General features: G+C 42.0%; 1 protein-coding gene across 1 annotated transcript; it reads left to right on the top strand.

Moving 5' to 3' along the window:
- Positions 1–21,695, top strand: LOC102040031 (tropomodulin-2). Its single transcript, XM_005419650.2, has 9 exons — positions 1–205; positions 2,462–2,618; positions 13,553–13,675; positions 14,730–14,816; positions 17,499–17,629; positions 18,238–18,345; positions 18,614–18,757; positions 19,058–19,202; positions 21,222–21,695. The coding sequence occupies exons 1-9, from the start codon at positions 80–82 to the stop codon at positions 21,254–21,256; spliced, it is 1,056 nt and encodes a 351-aa protein (XP_005419707.1). The 5' UTR covers positions 1–79; the 3' UTR covers positions 21,257–21,695.
- The last annotated feature ends 1,881 nt before the right edge of the window (positions 21,696–23,576 follow it).

The following is a 23,576-nucleotide window of genomic DNA, read 5'->3' as shown; positions in this document are numbered from 1 at the left end:
CAGGGAGTGTGGCTGGAGGAGCTGGGCACCCCTGGATGGTTGGAATCCTGAGCAGCAGCAGAGCAGCCCAGCAGGAGCCATGTCTCTGCCCTTCCGAAAGGAGCTGGAGAAGTACAAGAACATCAACGAGGATGAAATACTCAGCAAGCTCTCAGAGGATGAACTGAAGCAGCTAGAACATGTTCTTGATGACCTTGATCCTGAGGTGAGCGATGAGAATTGCAGCACTGCCTGTTAGAAATGCCACACGCTGCAGTATTTTTTATTTCTATTCTGTTGCAGTAGGGACAGTGCCCTAAAGTATGAGCAGCTCAGCTACAGACATTTTGGTTGTATTCCTGCTGTGATGTGCTACTTGTGTAAAAATCACTGTGCTCTTGGTCTATTTAGACATGAGCTTGTCTGCAATCTAAATCTTTAGTCATGTTGGCACACTGCAACAAAATGAGAAGCTTTTCATGGCTGCTATTTCTGAGCACAGCAATAAACAAACATAACCTGTGTTTATGGAGATCAGGTCTTTTGAACTTCTGAAATCTGTTGACTGTGTCATTCAGCACATGTATTTTTAGCTGAAGAGAACATGTTTGAGTACGATCAAGAAAAACAGGATTCAGCTACACAACGGTCATTTTCCAGAGAGTAAGAAGTATTGGGATTCTATCTATCTATCTATCTATCTATCTGTCTATCTATCTATGTATCTATGTATCTATCTATCTATCTATCTATCTATCTATCTATCCCCCAATTTTATATATACATATATATACATGTGTGTATATAGATATGTATATATATGCATGTATGTATATGTAATTATTATATTTACATAATAATTGAGAAATTCGCACAAAGAATTTAAAGATCTCTAGTCTGAGAACCACTTGATCCTACAATAGTGAGGTTACAGTCACAAGTGTGCAGGGAATTGTGACTGTACCTACTCCAAAATATTCAAACTGATGTAGGAGTTTGAAAACTGGCAGGTAAAATGGCAGAAAAAATGTTCTGTCTGGAGGCAAAATGAATTTGGAGAAACACAACAGATTTATAGCTTCTAATTCTATAGCACCAGTTTGTCTGGAAATTAAGGGGGATTTTAATGTTCTCTCCCACCATGTTGCCACTTCCCACACTACTACCATTTCTACATATTCTGGTATTTTCAAGTATCTGGCATCTCAAATGGAGACACAGAAAACCATTAAAAAAGCAACACCAACCAACACAGTAAATCAGTCCATGGTGCATTTGTATTTATGCTACATATGTGCAGTGAATTTGGAGCACTCTGGGCACATTTGTGCATGCACAGGTGAAATAACTGGTGACTTGAGTTGTCCACTGGACGTGCTCAGAATTCCCTGTGTATTTGCCATGGATCAGATTTCCTGTGCATGTTCTGGCCAGTGAGGAAATGTTTCTGAAGTACTCTGGGGCACCTTCAACACGTTGGCATTGCTGCATGTGCACTGCAAGGTCCACCTACCTGCATTTCTTCCTGGGATTTCCTGGACTGAAATGTGGGGGCCTCATGCATATTCCTATGTTACAGGATGCAGGTGAAATCACAGGATCCCACAGCTACATCTTGAAAGTGGGAATTAGCTGCTTGCTTCCTCATACTCTGAATAGCTGAAGTCCACCTCATCAACCAGTCTCTTTAGTTCATGCCATTCATTTCTGAAGTCTGAGAGACATCTGCTTTAGAATGAAAGGAATTTTTTTTCAGTGAGAGAAAAATGGTGAGGAAAAAGAGTAAAGGAAATGTACAGAAAACATAGCCTGGTTTATCTACCTGGACTGCAAACTGTGATTATAATGACCTTACTTAGTTCTTTGGTGCTCTGACTGTGAATATGGTTAATACAAATATTAGTGGGTGTAGTTGTGTTCACAGGGGTCCCAGGACGAGGGAAGAGATGAGAATCTTGACTCCATGTTTCAGAAAGCTGATTTATTATTTTATTATATATATTATAGAAAAGAAGATGATATATTAAAACTATACTAAAAGAACAGAAGAAAATATTTCATCAGAAGGCTAGCAAGGAATAGAATGATAATAGAATCTTGTAACTAACCAGAGTCCGAAACAGCTGGACTGTGATTAGCTATTAATTAAAAACTACTACAGGAGACAAATCAAAGATGCACCTGTTGCATTCCACAGCAGCAAATAATTATTGTTTACATTTTGTTTCTGAGACCTCTCAGCTTCTCAGGAGAAAAATCCTAAAGAAAGAATTTTTCATAAAATATGTCTGTGACAAGTGGTTAGTAAGTCAAGAACACTGTTTGATGTGCTGAGTTCCGTGAGTACATTTAGGTGATGTGTGTTACTGCTGTCACCCAAGAGCATTATGCAAAGCATGATTTCACTTACAAACCACTGAGATGAGGTGTGGAGCAGTGTGTGCAGCTGCCTGCTGTCCTTTCCCTGCCCTGTCTCTCACAGAATGCCCTGCTCCCAGCGGGATTCCGGCAGAAGGACCAGACCACCAAAGCTGCCACGGGCCCCTTCGACAGAGAGCGCCTGCTCTCCTACCTGGAGAAGCAAGCCCTGGAGCACAAGGACAGAGAGGACTTCGTGCCCTTCACAGGAGAAAAGAAAGGTACTGGCCATGCTGGTGTTGGCACTGGGTGCAGACAGACAAACAGAGTGCCTGCTGTCTGTTCTTGCAGTGTGCTGGGCCCAGAGCTGGGGGCTCTGACAGTGCAGGGCGAGGCTGCAGTCAGATCTAGAGCTGCTGCAGCAGAAGGGGAAGGGCTGGTTCAGCTGCTCTAGTGTCTGCCTCACTGCTCTGGAGTCCCAGTGGCCTGTCCCAGTGGCAGCTCCATGGTCTGTGCCAGGGGCAGCTCCATGGTCTGTGATGGGTTAATGGCCAGATTAATTGGGAGGTACAGCACCCAGAGCGCCAGTGCAGCAAAGGGCTCAGACAGCAGCTCCCTGGCCAGCCAGTGCCTCTGGGTGCACTCAAGCACAAAGGTGCCCTCACCAGCCCCACAGGGACTGCTCCCTGTTAAGCATTAGGCCATGCAGGGGTGTTGAGTGGGGGAGGCATTCAGGAGGAAACACATAAATGCTTTCTGAGTGAATCTTGCTGTACGTAACAGCTCGGGGAATACGGTTACAAAAAATAAGTATTTTTCCACTTGTTTATTATCACATCTGGCAATGCTATTCATGCAGACACTTTCCCTGCTACCCTTATCCTACAGCTACAGGAAAAAAAAGGGGAAAACCAGGAAAACCTAATTCTAATAATTTAAACACTGGTAGGATAACCTCAGGGCAGGAACAGTCATAATTTAAACAAACAATATTCTTTTAGTACCACTAGCTCCTTTTCCCTGTTTATAAAAAATGGACAAAAATGCTGGCCTCAGGCAACCCCTTCATTCAAGAAGGAACTTCCTATGTCTGGGTGCATTTCTGGCTATGTAATGCATTTGCCATTATTTCAATGGGATCTGCTTAAAGGAAAGCAAATACTTCAAGAAACTCAAGGGCAGCATTTTTTACATTATGTACCATTACCAAAGATGTAAAATGTTATTTATATAACATTTCATAGGCCAGGAGTTGTTACTATCATTACATTGTGTTCTCAGTCTTTGAAACAATGATTTCAGACAAATGAGACCTTTTTCAGCTAGATCTGATCAATGTGCCATTTTACCATGCAGCATATTCTTTAACCTACTTTTTGCCCCATCAAAATGCCCACACACTGCTCTTCACAGGGCTGGTGGTGAGGCCCCTGACATGCAGTGAGAGGGCAGAGGTCCTGCCAGTAGCAGGAGAGGTCAAGCACACACTGTGCAGGAAGGAAAGCACTTTACTGTAGTATGGATTTGTTACCAATTGTTTTCAGTCTCCTACACACTGCTGGGTCAGAGCAGTACAAGTCACTGCTTGCAGGCCCCCAGGTATTTATACCAACACCTGCAGTTATGTCTCACCTCACTGATATTTACAGACTTAAGGTTAAGATTTTGCAGTTTTCACTGTAGTTATATCTGAGATCTCTGAATAAGGCTGAAACATCAGTGCACAAACCCCAGCAGTTTATAGAATGCTACATACCCATAGCACTGGCCCTTGATCTGTACAAAATGAGTCCCTGCGTTGTCCCTGACAGTGGTACTGTATGCACTGGGCTGTTTATTCCATTTCAGTTTTCTTTTGATGAAGCTGAAGCAACATTATGCCTACATTTGCTTCCAGATGCCCTTAAAGTGCTCATGAGTTCTGCTTATTAGTTCCTGGTGTCTCTGGTGTGGAAATACCACTGCTTTGCAAACACAACCAACCACACATTTCACTTCCCCCTGAGCACAGAGTGAATGCAGCCCTCCTAGCATTTAAAGCTGTTCTTAATTTGGCTTTTGATTCACTGTGCTCATTTACTTCAAAGTTACAATTTCAAGAATTATTACAATTACGAGGTAATGACAGCATTTTAGGCTACAGGAATTATTCCCTTAATTTCCTCTTTGTACAATACAAATTCATGACAAAATCCTCAGTATCAGCTTTAGCAGATTAAGTCAAATGAAAACAACCATGTGTTCTGTGATTTCTGCAGTCATTTTACAATTATAATCTAAACACACAGAATTATACTACATTTTCTTTGAAGTCAGAGGCCAAATGCTATGAAAATACCCTTTGTTTCTTTGTTGGTTAGAAATAACTGAATTAATCTGAGATCTGATGAGGTCCAGTACCTTGTCAATTGAGTGCACAGTGTCATTTTTGTGCTGCTTTAAGGGAACTGACTTTGAGAACAAAGTTGTTTATTTTGAGCTTGGCATATCCTGAACTGGTAGTGGAGTGTGAGTCCTGCTGCCCCTCTGTGGCTTGGCAGGAGGTGTCCTACAGAAACACCAGCAATGCAGCAAACTTGCAGCAATGCAGCAGCTGAGCCTTATAAAACATATAACTGAAATCTCCATCTGCCAGATGCACTGAAATCCTCCCATGGGTTCTATGATAAACCTGCTAATTGGCTGCTAATTGGTAAAATGTGATGAAAGTTCTACAAAGTCCATGTGTGGCTATTCCTGGATCTTAAGAATCTGCTTGTAACTGCAGTGTGACTCATTTTGACACTCTCAATTGGAAAAAAAATAACAGGATGGCTGTATTAAAATATAAATTACTTGATTTACACTTGGAAGAAGATATTTCCCACGCAAGGAAACAAAGCAATCCTGAAAGACATTTTCAAATCTGATAATACATGCTAGATGCTTTAATTGGAGAATAATTAGTATTCTTCCAAAGCTCAGTAATTAGTTCAGGAAAAATAATTCTTCTCCTAATTTAGAAGAATTCTAAAGAAGGATATCTTTTGAGGAAAATCTTATTTCTCATCTTCTGCATGTTGATGGTCTCTAAGATGCATTTACAGATTGGTAAATATTTATATGATTATATTATATAGATTTCTGTTAAATTATTTCTTTACACTCTACATGCACTGTAATGTAGCCATTCTGTAAATAATTGCAAATTAATTTGATGCTATTTCTGCTAGTTAAAAATTAAATTCCAAGCAGGTCTAAAATGCATCCAGTTGTGTATATTTGGGAGGAATTGATGCCAATTTGCCATTTGGTATTTATGACCTAAGAATATTTGTGTGTCAGTCGGATTAGAGTATGTCAAGTGTTGTTTGAACTTTTGTCAGTGTTTTGTACTATGATATTTGTCTGCCACTGGGAAAGCATTTATTTTTTCAAATTTAGGAAGTGGGATGCTTCTACTAAATGTAAAGTGACATTTCTACCAGTTCTTACAGTTATCATACAAAGCTAAAACTTGGAAATTCACTGATGAGCTGAAAAGAAGGTGGCATTTAAAATATCCTCTTTCCAGACCATCCTGTAGTACATGATGATTTTTTATCAACTGTAATTTTTTTATCTACTGTTATTTTTATCTACTGTGATGATTTTTTTATCTACTCTTTTTTTTTGTTGTTAATATTTTATTAGAGAGTTCTTGACCAAGAAGCAATACCAAGCAGCTGCTGAAGGACAAAAATTCAGTTGCCTATGTTGGTCTCTAAATGCTGAGAAACCATAAGGTTTTGATTGTCCTAGAAACAAGCTAAACCAAATTCCAGAGCTGACACAGATATGCAGAATGGTTAAAACACAGGAAATGTTAAATATGAGCCCCAGACAAAGTGGGGGCTGATTATGCAGGGAATTGCCTTGTTTTTGATTGTAATTGTGGTTTCAAGAGGTTGGAGATGTTTGGCAAAAACAATCAAACGTATGGAATGCATTAGGGTTTTGGCCCTCTGCCATATTGAAGCTTGGTGATGTACTTCATTAATTGCTGTACAAAAAGGATTTAAGCCTGCATGGGATGGAGCTCAGATTTCAGTGGAGACCCAAGGTTTGCCCCAACTAGGGCTGGAATGATCACAGGCTCACACCCAAAACTGGCCACTGAGAAATGTTTTCAGACTGCTTTACCCACATCCTCCCTAATGCAAGTCAGGGCTGGGCACTTCATTTGAATGCCTGTTGTGTGGTTTGACACGATCTGGTGGCTTTCAGGAGCTCTTGTGCAGCACAAATGTCTGTTAGCAATGAGCAGTGAGGGTGAAGCATAAGGGCTGATAACTGGGGCCATGGTGATGGGCAGTATGTAAGTGTTTATTTTGTGTATTTTGGATTTGTTCCTACTAAGGATAGATGTTCTAGAAATCCTTCATAGAACCTGATGGTCTGTGGAAGTTATTTAGGGTTGTACTTAAGTACAGTTTACCCATTGTACTTAACACATATAGCTGGGACAGGTGGCTATCAGGCTTCCATCACTGAAGTATCATTTTCAAGTTCATGAATGACCCAGGAATAAAAAGAAAACGTGGGGAACATGAGGGACAGTGCAGACACAAAGTATTCCACGGCTCTGTCAGTGCTGTTTTCTCTGCAGTCTGTACCTCAGTCTGACCTCAGCTAAGAGCTGAGTCCTGCTGTGGCACAGACATCAACTGGGAACAGCATTTCTGCTTCTGCTTTGTTGCAGGGCTTCTCTGAACTGTATGGTACTAATGAAACACAATTTTAAAAAGTTCTTCTGTTGTGAAATGTCATTAGCTATGAAAGGTTGCTTTAAGGATTGCTGTTTCAGCCCTTCACCACTGTCCCTGTTTTCTACACGGTCTTCTGCTCCTTGCCAAACCATTTCATTTTGGATCCCATCCAGTTCTCATCAAAGGCATGGACAAACTCCAGTGGATTGGGCTATTATTATTTTTGACTGGAAAGGGAAGGGGAACATGCTTGTATGTGATTAAATACTAACATTTTCAGCTGATTGATAAAAGGGAAAGGGAAGAAAGTACCAGAGAACTTTTGGCCAAAGCTGTGTTTTCAGTTGCTCTGGCAGAGGCCATCCATGTTGCATGTGGTGCTGTGCCAGGCAGAGTATCAATACACAGCAGCAGTAATAAGGACAGTCATTTTCAGAAGGTCAGAGAATTAGAATAGATGCTAATGAGTTCCAATCCCACTGTGTCTAACAGACTGCTTTCAAAAGTTAGGGTTTAATATAGAGACACAGTATCTTTCTTGGATTGACACGGCAGTCATTTCACCCCCAATGCCTAAATGGTTTGTTTAAATTTTTGCCACCTTTTTCCTGTTCTTTAGGGCTTAAATTTAGAGCTGATGTTTGCCTCTTAAGGCATTGAAAGCATTGCTGACAGTGATGCCTCTGGCCAGTGCCTTTCACTGCTTGCTTTTCTAAGACTCTCTTTTAGTCACTCATGACTTTGCCAAACTTGCACAGTTCACAGTGAAATTTCCCATGCTGAGAGGCTGCCTCGAGTTGGATTTTTGGAAAGTGTCAGCAAAAAGGACTTAGCTGCTTCCAAGAACAAGATTAGGAGAAAACACATTGTTTTACCCATCTAGACTAAATTTTTCCAGCTGTTTTTTTTTATGACCTGCAGTGCCTCCATGCTTTGAAGAGAAGACTTGAAATGGAATCCCCAGGGAAATATACTCAAGTCTGGATCCTCAAAATATTGTGCTTTCTTGTACATGCAGTTTGTTGCAGCATTCTGCAAGCATTCCCCCTGCAGTGAGTGCTGCTCAGAGCTCCTGCCCTGCAGTGAGTGCTGCTCCAGCTCATGTGGCAGCACAGCAGCGCCCAGAGGCACCTGGCATGGCTGGGCTGTCTTGAAACTCTCATCTGGGAGGCCCCTGTCACACCAGGACCGAGGGCAGGGAGGCTCCCTCCTGCTCTGACAGAGCTCCCCTCCCTTTGTAAGGGCACTGCAAAGGAGAGAAAAGAGCAAAGAGCCAGCAGAGAGGCTGGGGCAGAGAGGTGGAGTGGGGGGGTTGAGGAGCTGTGTGAATATTCCAGGATGAAGGATTTGATGTGGCAGTTCTGGGGAAAGGAGCTGTAGAGAAGAGCAGTGGTAAGGAAGGGAGGGCAGAAGAAAGGGAGGTGGTGGGAAGGGTCAGGACTCAAAGATTTTCAAAACCAGGAGATGTAGGGGATGGGGAAGGCACAGGGGACAGTGAGGGAAGGAAAAGAGGAGAAGAATGTGTTGGGTGGGAGAAAAGAGGCCAGAAGGGAACATAACTAGTGTGGTATTCAGCTCTGCCCACGTTTCAAAGGTCTTTGATGTCCAGGAGGACCTGAAGTGCAGTGGCACAGTTTGAGTTTCTTCCTCCTCTAGCACCATTCCACATCAGACATGGAGCTTTCTGCTGGCTTGGTGGACTGAGTAATCCAGGAGGAAATGCACAGGACTGCCCTAGGGATGCATCCTAACCTGTGATAATCCATGTGAGGGTCTGAAGAAATTCTGGGCTTCCTTCTGTTTTAAAAAAAGTACGGGTTGGATTTTGTTTATTTTTGTTTGAGCCAGCATACTTTCCAGGAGAGCTCTTTGAGGGGTATTGCTGCAGTGGCAGGATCACAGCACGCTGATCAAAGTCAAGGATACTGGTGTAGTTTGAGTTCACGTTTTGTGTTTATGCACAATAGGTTTAACAACTTTGGAATGCTTATCTTTGCAGCCTTCCTATGCCATTGTCATAGTTTTTAAGGCATAGAATATGCTGACACTAATCCAAGAGCAACAGAACAACAACAATTATGATACTGCATTTTTCTTACTGCTGGCATTCAGCTTCATGAACTTACTTGAACTTGGTGTTTTCTTCTTCATAATACAAATTTATCCTTGGTAAGAAATAATTTAGCTCCATTTTTATAGAATATTTGTAGGGAGGTGTTTAAGAAAGCATCAACAGAAAAGAATAGTGTAAAATGAAAAAAGTTAATCAGGTGCCTGTGATTTGTGCAAGGCAGATTTCCAGGATTATTGAATTTCACTCCCAAGGTCAGTGTAGCATTCTGTAATTGAGAACAAAGAGGCACTCACCGTACTCAGTGATTCATTGAGAAGTCAGAAGTAGTAAGTGTAACCAGGCATTTTCTTGAAAATACAATAATCTGAGTTACACTATATAGGAAAAGAAAGTACATTATTGTTTTACAATTATGGCAGAAAATGCATTTGTATTATAAAATTAAGTAAATATCCTTAAAAAATCCTCCCATAGATGTACATATGGTAGTTAATTATGACTGTATAAGAAGGTGGAGATCTCATTTCCTTGCTTTACTCTGACATTGCTTTAATGGGGGCATTTGCACAATGCAGGAAAAGAAACCTGGCTGAACCAAGTGGCAAAATGAGATCTATGGTTTCATGACTGCTCCCAGCGAATTTCTTTTTTTTTTATAGAGAATTTGCTTTCCTTTTACCTGATCCACATTTCTGTGTCTCTCTGGAGTGCTTTCCTCTGAATCCTCTTCTCTCTGGCTGTCAATGGATTTTGTTTCTGTAGCCTCTTTTGAGGAAAGCCATATCCTATTTCAGTCTCAATAGAAGTCTTGTTTTGCAGTGGGTGAAAAGGAGTAGGTCTGCTGTTAAACTGAGCCAAGACAAAACTCTGCTCACTGCACTCACACTCAGCAAGTCCCTGGTTTGTAATCAGCTGCCTCAGCCATCCCCCAGGTCACCCCAGACACTTTTGGCCCAGTTTGGCCAAAAGAAGGGGAGAATTGCAGTGATACACACTTAAAATTTCACACTGAAAGAAAGCACTTGGGACGCCACACACTTTGGGTTTCTGTGCTTGTGTAAAAATAAAATGATACTTTCCTTCAGTCAAACAAACAAAAAAAATTATTCTTATACAGAAGTGTGGTTACTTTTGTCTTGTTAACAACAAAGTAGTTCAAGTTATGTATAAACAGAACTTTTGTCACTGTGTTTTTCATTGGTAGAAAGTTAAGCTATTACTATTAAAACTTAGCACAGAACATTAGCATATTCTGGAGGCAAAATATAGCACAGCCAACATTAATTATACCAAACAGAATAAAGAAATAATTAAGTACCTTCTAAAACACAGTGTGAATATAAAGAACACCAAGAGCAGCAGCCTTTCATCATAAATCTCACTTTATAATAATAAAATGTCACTATTCCTCCAAGGCTTCTTCCAAGTAATAAATTTTAAGTTGAACCATTGAATCAAGGAAGCCACAATCCATATTTTATTTTGCCAGTGAATTCCATGATGCACTGGATAATGAATTTACAATGTACAGATGTGGGACTAGGAGACACCTCCTGAATCTTTAAACTCTGTCCTTAAATAATGAAAGAAAACTAGTTGACAGCTGTCTATAAACAGACACACGGGTTTTGTGGACAGGTAATAAATTGCTAATAACATGCTAAATACAAGAGTTTTTCTAACCTCCTTCTGCTGTGCTACAGCATCTCTTCACAGTGGAATGTTCTTATCTAGATAGCAGTAAAATGAATATTTTTAAACACCACTGGATGTCAGCAAGACCCACATACATTAAAGATATATATTACTGTCTTTGACACGACCTTGCCCCTTTAAATATTTCATATAACCAAGAATAGAATTTTTTTTCCTAAAACATTTGCTGAGAATGCATTAAATGAAACTATCATTGGGAATCATATACACATTTAACGAGATTCAGGCTGGGATCCAAGAATTACATATGCCTGAAACAAATGTTTAAAATTGTATTCCTATATATGTGAACTGTACAGAAAAGGTATGAGCCTCTAGAGGTTTCCATTACCCCTTGATTTCTTGCTATGCAAGGCACTTGACCTTCACTTATCCAAAGTCCTTAAAGACCAACTACACCACATATTGTGCCCAGTTTAGTCCAAACTCAAGGTCCTGTGTCCCTTTGCAATGTTATGTGTGAAAGCACAGACTTGGATCAGTGTTTGTTAAAAGTGTGACTCGTGTTTGTGTCTGGGAAGAATCACTCCCTGCCTGGTGGAGATGCTTTGTCTCCACAGGCTGTGGTCCTGTGGAATTGCTGCTACAGAACAGTGTTATCAGTCAGGATAAAGATTCCCTCCATATCTCAAACAACCTACTGAGTACTTGAAACTCACGGGGAATCACCAGGGATCTGAAAGGAAAACCCTTTCTGGGCAGTATTCCTCACTATTGATTGTTTACTCAGATATTCTGATAGATTTTGGTTTTCTAGCCTCCAGCACAGTAATGAATTTTTTTCCTTATGTCAAGCTGGCATCAGGTTAAGTCTTGCTCCGTGGCGTCTGGATGGTGCTGCCATCCAACACTTCAGGTTAGGTGGTAGCACAGAGAGGGTCTGAAGTCTGCCCAGCTGTGCTGCTGGTGAATCTGGAGAGCATGATTGACCCATCTTTGCAGAGTGGTTCTTACCCCAAATTTCCACTTGATTTGTGTTTGATGCTGCTGGGATGGCTGTCCTTAATTGCTGTGACCTAATGCAGTCACAGTTAAAATGGTTCTTACCTCTCCCCCACCAAAGGCTTTTATCTTCTTGAAGCCTTTTCTAAAAAGATTACTTACTTAATGAAAAACAAATCAAACCATGATACTACTTTGATTTTCTGCATAGCTTTCTGTCCAATTTTGTACTCAGAAGTGGTTTAGCCTTGGTAGAAATATCTCTAAGGTAAATAATGTGAATCATGTATCAATAAACCTTGCCAGAGCTTCAGAAATATCAATTAAAGTTTTTTTCTGAGCTTACTCAGTGATTTGAGTCATGAAAGCTGACAGCATAAAAATGGCTGTAGACAAACTTGTATAAAAGATATAAATGAATTGGAAATTACTACATGAAAATGATACTTTGGACTGTAATGGGGAAAAATGAAGTTACAGAAGGATGACAGTGTTGAAAAAAACAGAGGCAAAACATCTGTAATTCAGTACTAAATATCAGAATTACATTCATGAATGGTAACAAGATGACTAGTAGAGTTAAAATTAAACTATTTTAGAGACATTTCAGAAAGCCACAGGACTAGCTGTAATGCTTCAAGCATTATATCTAGAGTGTAAATAGCTGCACAAAATGAAAATGTAAAGCTGACAGTGGGCCAAAGCTGCCTGCACCAAAGATCATCATTACAACAGGGTTAATTAAAGCCTGCTTGAGAAGTAGTTGTGAGGGGAGCTATGGCACAGGGGACAGTAGATTATGGGAATTCCCTCAATTATTGGAGCAATGGCACTGTCTGATCCTGGGGGATCATCCAGTCCTGCGCTGGCTGTGGGGGCTGCTCGGGAAAGCTGAGTGGGAGAAAAGCCCAGCAGTGCTGGGGACTAAAGTGCAGCTCCAGCTCTGATTTAAGGGCCTCACTCCAATTTGCAGTTACATCATCACAGTGCTGAGGTTAACCACCATAGTGGCCTGAAGGAGTAGTGGAACTTGTGCTGTTCCTGGATTTATCCTGCATTTTCCTTATTTCAGCAGACAGGCCAGTGACCTCAGTCTTGGGGGAATATTGCATGGAAACGCATATCTGCTAACCCAAAGGTTTCAGCATGATACAGAGAGTAACAAATATGCCAGGAGTCTTTCTTGGGCAACATGTGGTTCAGTTCAGACTTTTCAGGCCTGCACAAATGATCAGGGTAAGGCTATTTGTGTGAATGTTCATCAGGAGACACAGAGGGAAAATACTCTGGAGGGGCTGGGAATTAAATTGAGTTACTGGAAGAGAACAGGTTTTCTGGGCTTTCAGGATCATGTATGGAAGTTCATGAACTGAAAGATTGTTGCAGTAGGATGGTTTTAACTGCTCCTGGTGCCTCATTTAAATATAAGGATGAAATTTCTGCAAGCTTTTTGTGTAGACCTGATTCTGCCTATTTAAGGACACAGGACCTTCAGAAAAATCCCAGCTGGGACTCCTCCTGAGAGCAAATTCCTAAAATAACAATCACCAACACAGAGCAGGAATCTGCACCTTTTATTTTTAGACTTATTAAGATTCTGGTGTGGGGGATAACATCGAGTAAGAAAGAGAAAAACACACATGTGATAATATTTCCAAGCAGTTCCACTGTCACAGACCTGTTCCTCTGCAGCCAGGAGGCAAAGAAGTTGTTCCAATAATTCATTACTCACTCTGGCTTTTTTCCTTTATCTTAGGAAAAATATTTATCCCTAAAGAGAAGCCCGTAGAAACGCGCACGGAAGAGAAGGTGACCCTGGATCCGGAGCTGGAAGAGGCTCTGGCCAGTGCTTCTGATACTGAGCTCTATGACCTTGCAGGTTAGAAAACATACAGATGTGATCCTCCCACATGTGCAGCCCTTCTCTGGCCAGACCTGCCACCAGGAGTGTCTCATGATGGCCCCTCAGGCCCCTGGTGCTGTCTGATGGGTCACACATTGCCCAGGATGGTTGAAGCAGGACTCGACAGCTGCTGCATTTCAGACTTTGCTTAAAACTGATGTGTCAGGCCAGGGGGGAGATGAAGCAGCTCATGTGATTTGGGGAAGGGAAGGGTGGGCAGTGGGCTGCAGGCTGGGGTGCTGGCACTGTAGTGGAAGTGACTGATCCCACTGTATCTGCATTGTTTGTAGCATACTGCAGCCACCTCCCTCAACTCTGACATCCCAACTAGCCAGATAAACTTGTTACAGTGGATAAAGATCCTGAATCCATGAGGAAATTTGGAATCTAACTCCTTGAATGAGAAAATTGGTTGCCAGGTGATTAGACCTGGGTATCTTCACCACTTTTGATTATTTTCCAAGCATGTTAGTATCGATGTGCTTCCATTAGAAACCCTGGAGGGAATGCCAATGCATTAAGCTCATCACATGTACAGTGAAATTCTCAGATGCACCAAATAATAGAACATATGAGCAATAAGAAGTTCAGGTTGTATATTAGGGAAGGAAAGTGATTAGGAGTGTAGCATTGAAACCATTTACCCAAGGAGGCTGTGGGATTTCCATCCCTGGGTGTTTTCAGACTCCAGCAGACAAAGCCATGGCTGACCTCATTAGTGCTGGCAGCACTCCTGCCTGAGGGAGAGGCTGGACAAGATGACCCACAGTGGTTCCTTCCAGCTGGCACTTCTGGGATACGCATTCTACATTGACTTGATTGTTCAAAAATCTATATTGGAAGTGTCTGTATCTCCAGAATTTGGAGCCCAAAAAACTCTCCTTACAAGCAGTCATGATGCACACAGTTAGCGTTTTATAAAGGGGGTTTTGTTTGGGGAACTAAACTGCAATTTGTAGCAGATACTTTCCTGCAGTCTGTGTTCCTGTCATTAACATTGTATCCTCTTGCTGGTGTTTACACATTTCAGCTGTTCTTGGAGTGCACAACATGGTCAACAACCCGAAATTTGATGAAGCAGGAGCCCGCGGTAAAGATGGAAAAGGAATCGTGAGAAGTAAGCAAGCAGATTTCTCTTGTGGGCTGCATGTCATCTCTAGGGACTTCTACAGCTGTAGGTGGGCTCTGCTGGCCTAATTTAGTGTAATGTAACTGCACCCAACTTTGATTGATGTAATTAATCATGAAAGGTGTCTTTATAAAAGTAAATACGATCTTAAAATTCATTATAATAACAACAGTAGTGTACAAACAGATCATTCCTAAGGAATCTTTTTTCCTAGAGAGCAGTATCTGGCTCTGCAGAGGTGTTTGAAAGAGTGGGAGTATTTAGGAGGCCAAGATATATAAATTTCCATTCCATTTCAGTTTAGGCAGCAGGCAGAAAACAGAGTGAGCTGTAGCTAAGAACTGGCCGCAGTTCAGGCCAGGCCATATTGCCCCAAGTACCTACATTTACACACCTGAAAAATTACTTGTAACCACAACTAATACGGTTATTTGAACCACAAGGGCTCAAATGTGGCAGAATGCCCGTCAGAGTCACATCTGTGACCAGAGTCACCTCGAGCTGCATTCACAGGGAGGCAAAGCCTGCCTGGATGTGCTCCTGCCCCAGCCACTCCCTCTGATCTCCCACCTGCACCTGGCTCCTGGGGCAGTGGTGCAGAGTGCCTGTTCTGTGGCTCCCTAGGGACACAGGAAATGGAATCATTCTGGAAATCCCCCAAGAGAAACAGCTGCAGTTACTAAAAACAAATCCAGAGATGTTTGCACTAAATAAACAGACCTTTGGTGAATCTGATCTTGGCTCAGCAGCCCACAGGAGGCTGATGGAGGGAGAAATGGAGCATCTGAATTCCAAGCTTTTCTTGAGAGCTGCCAAGCCTTGATCCAGAGCTTGTCACCTCCAGGCCCTCGATATCTAATGGGCTAAACTTTACTTCAAACAAAACTGTGGAATACCCTTTCCTAGGGAAACAGTACTAAAAAATGTTTTCTTCTTCTCAGGCCATGAGAACAGCAGCTATCTTTACCAGGGGCTTTCCTTTCCATCTTCCATTGCTGAAGGGGAGGTGGGAAAGCAGACAGGACACCATGTCACTTAATTTTTCTCAGGATAAAGCTGCTCTGCAGGCCTTCCCAGTGGGGCCCTGTGTAAGCTGCCATCTATCTCATAACAGGCAACTGCCTGCGTTACTAATCCTCCTAGATTTCAGAATATTTTTGTTATACTAAGTCAAAAAGTCAGCTATGTGAGTCAGCTAAACTATGCTCCAATCGCAGACCTATGAACCAGAAAATCACCATCACATCACTGTATTCTTTGGTCCAAAAGCAATACCTTTCCTTAGCCAAGTGAAATGCTTCAGTAAAAATTTGCTCAGAAATGTGGCAAAACAACACCATGATTAAAGAAACAAGAAAAACTCATGGAAAGCAACAAGAAGTAGAAAATGAAAATTCCTCCCAACTCTAGCCTGAGTACACTGTGATGTCTAACCTGAGGACAGGCTGCTTGAGTCTCCCCTGCTCCCAGTCTGGCACGGTGTTGCCACAAGTGCAAAAAATGCTTTGCTTTTTTTGTTTACATTCTATCCTTGCATCCAAGGTGAATTCTCTAAATGTAGTTTCCAATTCCCAGCTCCCTAGAAAGGCTGAAGTGTTATCAGGGATATGTGAGATCTCTCAGGGAATTGGTAAAAAAAAAGGTTTGATATCAAAGGGAGCAGAGTGAAAACCAGCTCAAGATTTCTCTATGACCATCTCTACTATGAGTATGAGCTCTAAATGGGATGTGGTTTTCTTTTGGCCCATGATATGGCATGAACCTTTACCCATTGCAATGAACAGCAATGTGTACTACACTGAGACTTGCACACAATTCTTCAAGACCTCTCCCTGTCTGCAGCATAAAATAAAAGGATTCAAACATACTTGTGGTCAGCAATATTCTAGTGGCTTGGGCAGGCAGGGTTAATAAATTAATCTCCACAACTGTATGCGTGGGAATTAGAAGTACTAATTGTGTTCTAAACTATGATTTTTATGCATCTCTGAGAATATTTATAGCTCATAGCTTCCAGCACTAAATACCATAGTTCTTTGGAACATGACTACTCAAAGATTTCATAAATCTTGGTGCTGGCAGACAGACTTACTTTTCATGCTTTGATAGTTTTATTATTTTAAAAGTGCAGATGTTGCAATTTTACAAGAGCTAATTGAATTTATAGTAAGCTGAGATAGTATCAGCTGAGAGGAGGAAACTGAGGGGCCTCCTGCTCTTGTTGCTTTATGTAGCACAGTCTATTCATAGGTGCAGGGACATTTTCTCACTAATATAGTGGGCAAGTTCTGAGCACACCTTTCTTTGCAGATATTAGACAAAGTACAAAGCAGCCCTTGCAGTATATCACATCCCAAACAATACTCTTCAAAGCTGCTTTGGCTCCAGTTAATTGTACAGGGATTTTATATAAAGGAGGAGTTTGCCCTTGACAATGCTGCCCAGCCGGCCTGACCTCAGCCTCCAGTGCCAGCTCTGGGTGCACAGGGGGTGCAAATCTATATTGAAATATGCCTGGCAGGGATAAGGGGGATAATACTCCTACTTGCAGGTTTTGTGGTTCTCATAAACCCTTCTGGATTGCTGCAGTACAAACCTAAATGGGAATGGAACAGCCAGAGGGATGGTGCCTGTTCCTAGGCTGACATTGCATGAGATTTTGTGTTGCAGATGTGGTGAAAGGTGAAAAGGTCAAGCCCATCTTTGAGGAGCCACCTAATCCTACCAATGTGGAAGCAAGTTTACAAAGGATAAAAGCAAATGATCCCAGTCTCACAGAAGTTAATCTCAACAACATAAAGGTAGATGCTGTGGTTTTCTCCATGTCATCATAGGAGGACTTATTCAAATACTTCCAAAGCCTGTGCCTTTTATCCTCAAATTTTGTCTCTCTTTACTGTTCAGAAAAAGCAGGGCACTCAGGGAAGGGGTGGGGAAAGGACTGTTGTAGAGGCTCCAAGGTCATCAGTTCCTGATCCTGAATTAAATGCTGATTAAATGCCCCAGGGGTGACTCCCTTTGGCTGCCTTTCTCAGCAGATTGTGAGGGAAGATCTCTCATGGGTACTGTGCAATCATCACTGGCCAAATTCAATCAGCCCACAGAGAGTAGGGGGGAGGAGGAGGTGGAGGAGGAGGTGGCATGTGGAGACTGCACAACTGGCAGAGGAACAGAAAGTGGCTCAGGGAGGGTCACGTGCTGGCCTTGACCTGACCCAGTTCTGGGCAGTGCTGGCACCTCAGGCACCTCCAGCCTCTGGGGCCACTGTGCCCACTCTGGAAACCATCCTAAAACCATCAGGGGTGTTTCCCTTGCATACACTGTGCTTGTTCATCAATCAGTTTCATAATCATTAAAATCAGCAGTGTGATTGGCTTTCCTAATTACTGGATTTGTCTTTTTACCCTAGAATATTCCTATTCCAACGCTGAAAGAATTTGCAAAAGCTCTGGAAACGAACACACATGTGAAGACATTCAGTCTTGCAGCTACTCGAAGCAACGACCCCGTAGCTATTGTAAGTTTTAACATTACTGGGAAAAAAAACCACAACAAATTTTAAGTAGGGCCATGTCTGCTTTAGGATACATTCTTTATTTTCCCTTGCAGGAATTCCCTATGGCTATGAAAAGTAGAAATATAATCTCTTCTGATCTACCTCTCCATTCTTCTAAGCATATTTATGTTTTATTTCTTGTTGGTACTAAGATCTGTTTTGCTGATTCCCTGCTATTCCCTGAAACTTTCAAGATGTTATCTCATGTTCCCTCTTTTTGGCCCTTCAGGCATTTGCAGATATGTTGAAAGTGAACAAAACACTGAAGAGTCTGAATGTAGAATCCAACTTCATCACTGGGACAGGGATTTTGGCGCTGATTGATGCACTGAAAAAGAATGAATCCCTAACAGAGATTAAAATCGACAACCAGGTAAAGAGAGAACGTTGGGGAAGTTCACTTTTGTTTCTCTTTGATGTGGATTCCCAGAGGGTTCTACCAGGGGACTCTGGCAGAGTCAAGGCAGCCTCTGTGGCTCAGTCATGTCCCCAGTCAGTGCAACCAAAGGGTGGAAAATTTCTCAATAAAACTACTCAAAACTCAGGGCAAAATCTCCAGCGATGGGATTCTCTTTGTAGTTTGCAGCCTTGTACTTAAATGCAAGCACTTCTCTCTCATGTGAAATTAAATGTTTCCTTTTCTTTTGGGGACCCTTGACTACATCACCCACAGAGGCAGCAGCTGGGGACAGCTGTAGAGATGGAGATTGCCAAGATGCTGGAGGAGAACTCCAGGATTCTCAAGTTTGGATACCAGTTCACAAAACAAGGTCCAAGAACCAGGGTAGCAGCAGCTATCACTAAAAACAACGATCTGGGTAAGCTGCCACTGCATTTACTCAACATTTCTTTGTGTGAGCCCAGCCCTGACCTTCCCAGGCACAGCTCTCCCTGGCTGTAGATTCAGATGGAATTTTGACCACAGCATTCACACTGCTCCATGTGAGGGGAGATGCAAAGCTCCTCAGGCTCTAGAGCAGAAAACAGCAGAGATCTTACTGGGATTAGGAGCCACTATTTTTCTCCTGCTCCTTCTGGGGAGTTATTTCAGCCTTTTCTATGGAGTGTCCTAAATTTCTCACTGCTCTGTCAGCTGTTCTGGGCAGTAAATGAGGAGTCAAACCCATCCTGTTTTCTCAGAGGACACAGAAGTCCTGACTTTGTTGTCCAGCCTGCCCAGCCAAGGGGGCAAACCAGATCCTTCTGCTTTTGTGAGCAAGGACAGGCAAAGACAATAAACCCCTGCAAGTGTCACCTGAGTGTGACATGCTCTGCCCTCAGTACACAGAATACACAGGAGATGACTGGGCAGAAGAAATTTAGAGTTAAAAGGGGAAAAAAGAAATTAAACTTTGTATTTTTAATCAGTTCTTCTTCAGACTGGGGCGTCAAACCATGATGACTTTGTGGGTTTCAGCTTGGGTTTCTCTCTGTGGGAACCAAGATAAAAGTTGAGCTAAAACCTTTTCCTTTCATACGTACTTCTAGGGGTTTGAAATTTTAATTTTTAGCAATATCTAAGCATTCCAACAATATACTATTTTTCCTGTCAGTGTCCCAGAAGGGTATTTGAAATATCCAATCTACAAATAGAGAAAAACCCTTTTTTCCCATTATTTCACCACTTGTCGTTAGACTTATGTCCTAATCTTCAGTTTCCTGTGTTTGTGTTGTTTGGTTTTGTTCAAGATTTTGTAGGACAGAATTCCTAAAGGAATTCAATAAAATAAATGAACAAAACACTGAAAGCAGACACAAATGACTGATGCTACACTGCAGGCTTTGGAATAATGCAATCTGTTTGCCAAAAAGGCATGATGAAAAAAACCTCCTCTTAGTAATGAGATGTTTAGCAATATATTGTTGTTATTGACTTTCTGTGGTGAAAAGCATTCATTCATCAAGTTCTACTGCTTTGTTCTGTGCTTCAGACATTCAATATCAGAAACAGGACATGACACTGACATAACACTAAATTTTCTATCACACAAACAGGAGAACCTCACAAATCTTATCTGGCCAGGTCAGAAAATACTCAATGCATTTTATTAGAATGTGGAGCAGCAAATGCTGCCCAACTAAACCTGCTCTATACCAAGTATAATGTATCTTAAGTGCTGTAAAAATCCAGACTTGTCAAAATAATCCTGCCCATAACACAAGGTTTATCACTCTGCTTTGCTAAATGGCAACTTCAACCTATGTGGTTTCCAGTGAAAAAACAGAGTTAATTAAACTGATTATCAGATGCAGTCAGAGCATGTGAAGTTTAAACAGGTAATTTAAGGTCCAATATGATATTTTTTTGCAGTATTAATGGATATTGGTACTTAAGAGTACTTCTAATTATTTTCTAAAAGAATATGACTATTGCTTACCTACAGTATACACTGTGCAATTACAGAAGTCATTAATTTTTGATGCCTAAAGCTTAAATAATCCAGAGCACTGCAGACTACAGCAGACCAGTATCAATTTAGCTGGAACACAGTGTCATTTAAAAGAACAATAAAACTGTAATAAAATCTAAATGGAATCACTGGAAGGAAGTGCAGGAAGTGGTGATTTTTTAATCATCTAAAACCTTTATCTCAGAATGTGATTTTTGTGGAAAACACACTGATGTGAACACTTGGTGAAATTCTACAGTCTGCGATACAAAAACGCAGTTTGGGTACAATTATTTCGTTGAGCATGATGGTATATGGCACATATTGATTATGGTAATTCTTCTGAGCATTTCCCAGAAGCTCCTCCCTTCTGTGCTGGTCGCATGCCCTGGGAGGGGTGTCTGGTGCTCTCAGGAAGGCAGTGCTGACTCTCTTTGTTGCCCACAGTGCGGAAGAAGCGGGTGGAAGGGGAGCGCCAGTAGCCACGGCAGCCAGGACACCAGGCAGGACTGGAGACCACCACCACTGCAGTCCCAGAGTGCTCACTGCTCAGAGGGGAAGGCACTGGAAAACTATTGCAATGGGAGTTGCTGATTTCTGTTAATGTCTCCTTTTAACCTTGAAAACAGAGCCTGCTCATTTTTCATTTTCGTGGTTAATTTCATTCTTGTGAGAAAGGTTCATAGTTGGTTTGATTTTAATGAGGAAAATGGTTTGCAGTATCTGAAGCCAATATGCAGCATCTTAACTGTGTTACTGAGCATAACATATAGTGACTCTGACCCTTATTTTAGACACTTTTTGATATATAAAAATATGACCTTGTATATGGATAAGGGATTCTCTGCTGAAAATAGAAATTTTAGGGCCAAGTTCTGCAATGCCTTATGTTTGTGAATAATCCTTACCTATGTGTATAGTCTCTGCAATGGGCTGCTCCCAGGAGTAGAACTAGTGATGCCAGTGCAGGTTTGCAGGTTCACAGCCCTGAGCCTCTCTCCTGCAGGGATCTGGGCAGCTGGAAGCACCTTGGAACAGCTCCTGTCACCCTTGTTGGGTCTCCACCCGCCCAGCTCCCAGCGCAGGGTCACACCTAGACGTACAAACATTGTCAAAGCATACTTGTTTACATAAGCTTAGGTTAGCTGGATCATTTTGCAATGTTACACTGATGTTTTTTATTCTTACTCCACGTTGTAAAGTAATATTAGTGCTGCCAATCCTGTAGACATTGAATGTTTTGGGTTTTTTTCCTAGGCCAACAAGTTTTTGTTTGCTACTAGAACGCACAGTTTACAGCTAGTGATCTTAACATAAACAAGTATTCTGAGCAATATTTGTTTTGCTTTGAGCCATGAGTTTGACTTTTTTTAGTTCTGTATTTATGTACATTTGTTTGCATTATAGGACTGTTCTCAGGACCTTTTAGATGAAGATTAATTAAATACTTAATCCAAGAGAGCCACTGTGCTACCAGGGAAAGACATTAAAGGGGTAGTTTGGACAGCCACATGACTGACATTCATATGCTGCAGTTGAGGTTTGTCCCTGTATCACAAGGCACATGAGTATTTGTGCCAGTGCTTGTTGTCATCTTATCACAGGGGTTCCATACTGTTGTTTCCTTATCACAAAAGTTCCATACCTTCTTGGTGTTGTCTCATGGGCAGCTCCTCAGATCGCTGACTCTTTCTTCTTCACAAAGCAGCCAACTAACCCCAATTCCCTTCTCACCCAGCCACCCCACTCTCTTATAGCACTCTGCTTCTCATTGGGTACAGCTGTGGCCTGTTAAAGTCAGGCCTGCTCCTAATCTTTGATAATTGGCCCAGCTGCAACTCCTCAGGGGTGAGATTACTTTCTACACCATCTTTATTTTCTTATATTCTATCCCCCTAGAAGTGCTTATCTGAATAAGGGCAGATTTAAGCACATGCACAAATGCTTTGCTAAATCATGGCCTTAATTGACATGCTGGACATTATCTTAACCCAGTGGAAAGCAGCAGCTAACCCCAATGCTCAACAGCATTGAAATTTCAGTAAGAATGCAGTCTGATGTTTCATTTTGTGTAATTCACCACCTAAAACTACTCTCTACCACAGTTGTATCACTGCCAACAGCTGGCTGACAGCCAGAGGTGCATGCTGTGGGAGCCCAGGGATGCTCAGGTCAGGTGTGTCACACACCCCAAGCTTTCAGGAAGCTGCAGAAATGCTCCTGCAGCCAGAGCTGGGGCACACTGGCCTCTCTGAGACAGGGCTGCAGCACTGCTGGCTGGGGCAGGGCTGGACACCACAGTCACTGCAGGGTGCTCCTGAGCCAGCAGGGACTGCTGGGGGCACTGGGATCAGAGACCTGGGGGTGCTTGGCACAGCTCCCTGAGAGATGTTTCCACCTTGCTGAGGTGTGAGCTAACGGGATGAACCCTCCCTCTGTGCCTTTTGTAAGGGAAATGAGAAGGTCCAAGGCAATGCTGTTGCTGTTGGATACTGGTCTTTGTAGTGGGGTCCAAAGTGAATAACACTCACTGAAATCCCACTTAAAATACCTGGCTGAAGTGCTCTGCTGAGCTGGGATACAAAGTGCAGCAGCCACAGTTTACTTCCCTCCCCGTCTCTACAATTTCCACTTCTTCCCTTCCTCAGAATAAACTGAACCCTTTGCTTTGCAATTAAAAAACAAAACACACAGGGGAGTCTGGCCAAGGTTTTCCCTGGATCCATGCAGGATTTGCTGTGAAATCTTTGATCTCCCATTTTAAAAAAAATTACAGGTTCTGTAATACAGTCATAACTCTGC

This window comes from Geospiza fortis, unplaced genomic scaffold, assembly GCF_000277835.1.
Source record: "Geospiza fortis unplaced genomic scaffold, GeoFor_1.0 scaffold171, whole genome shotgun sequence".
NCBI lineage: Eukaryota > Metazoa > Chordata > Aves > Passeriformes > Thraupidae > Geospiza > Geospiza fortis.
This window is presented reverse-complemented; position numbering and strand designations above follow the sequence as displayed.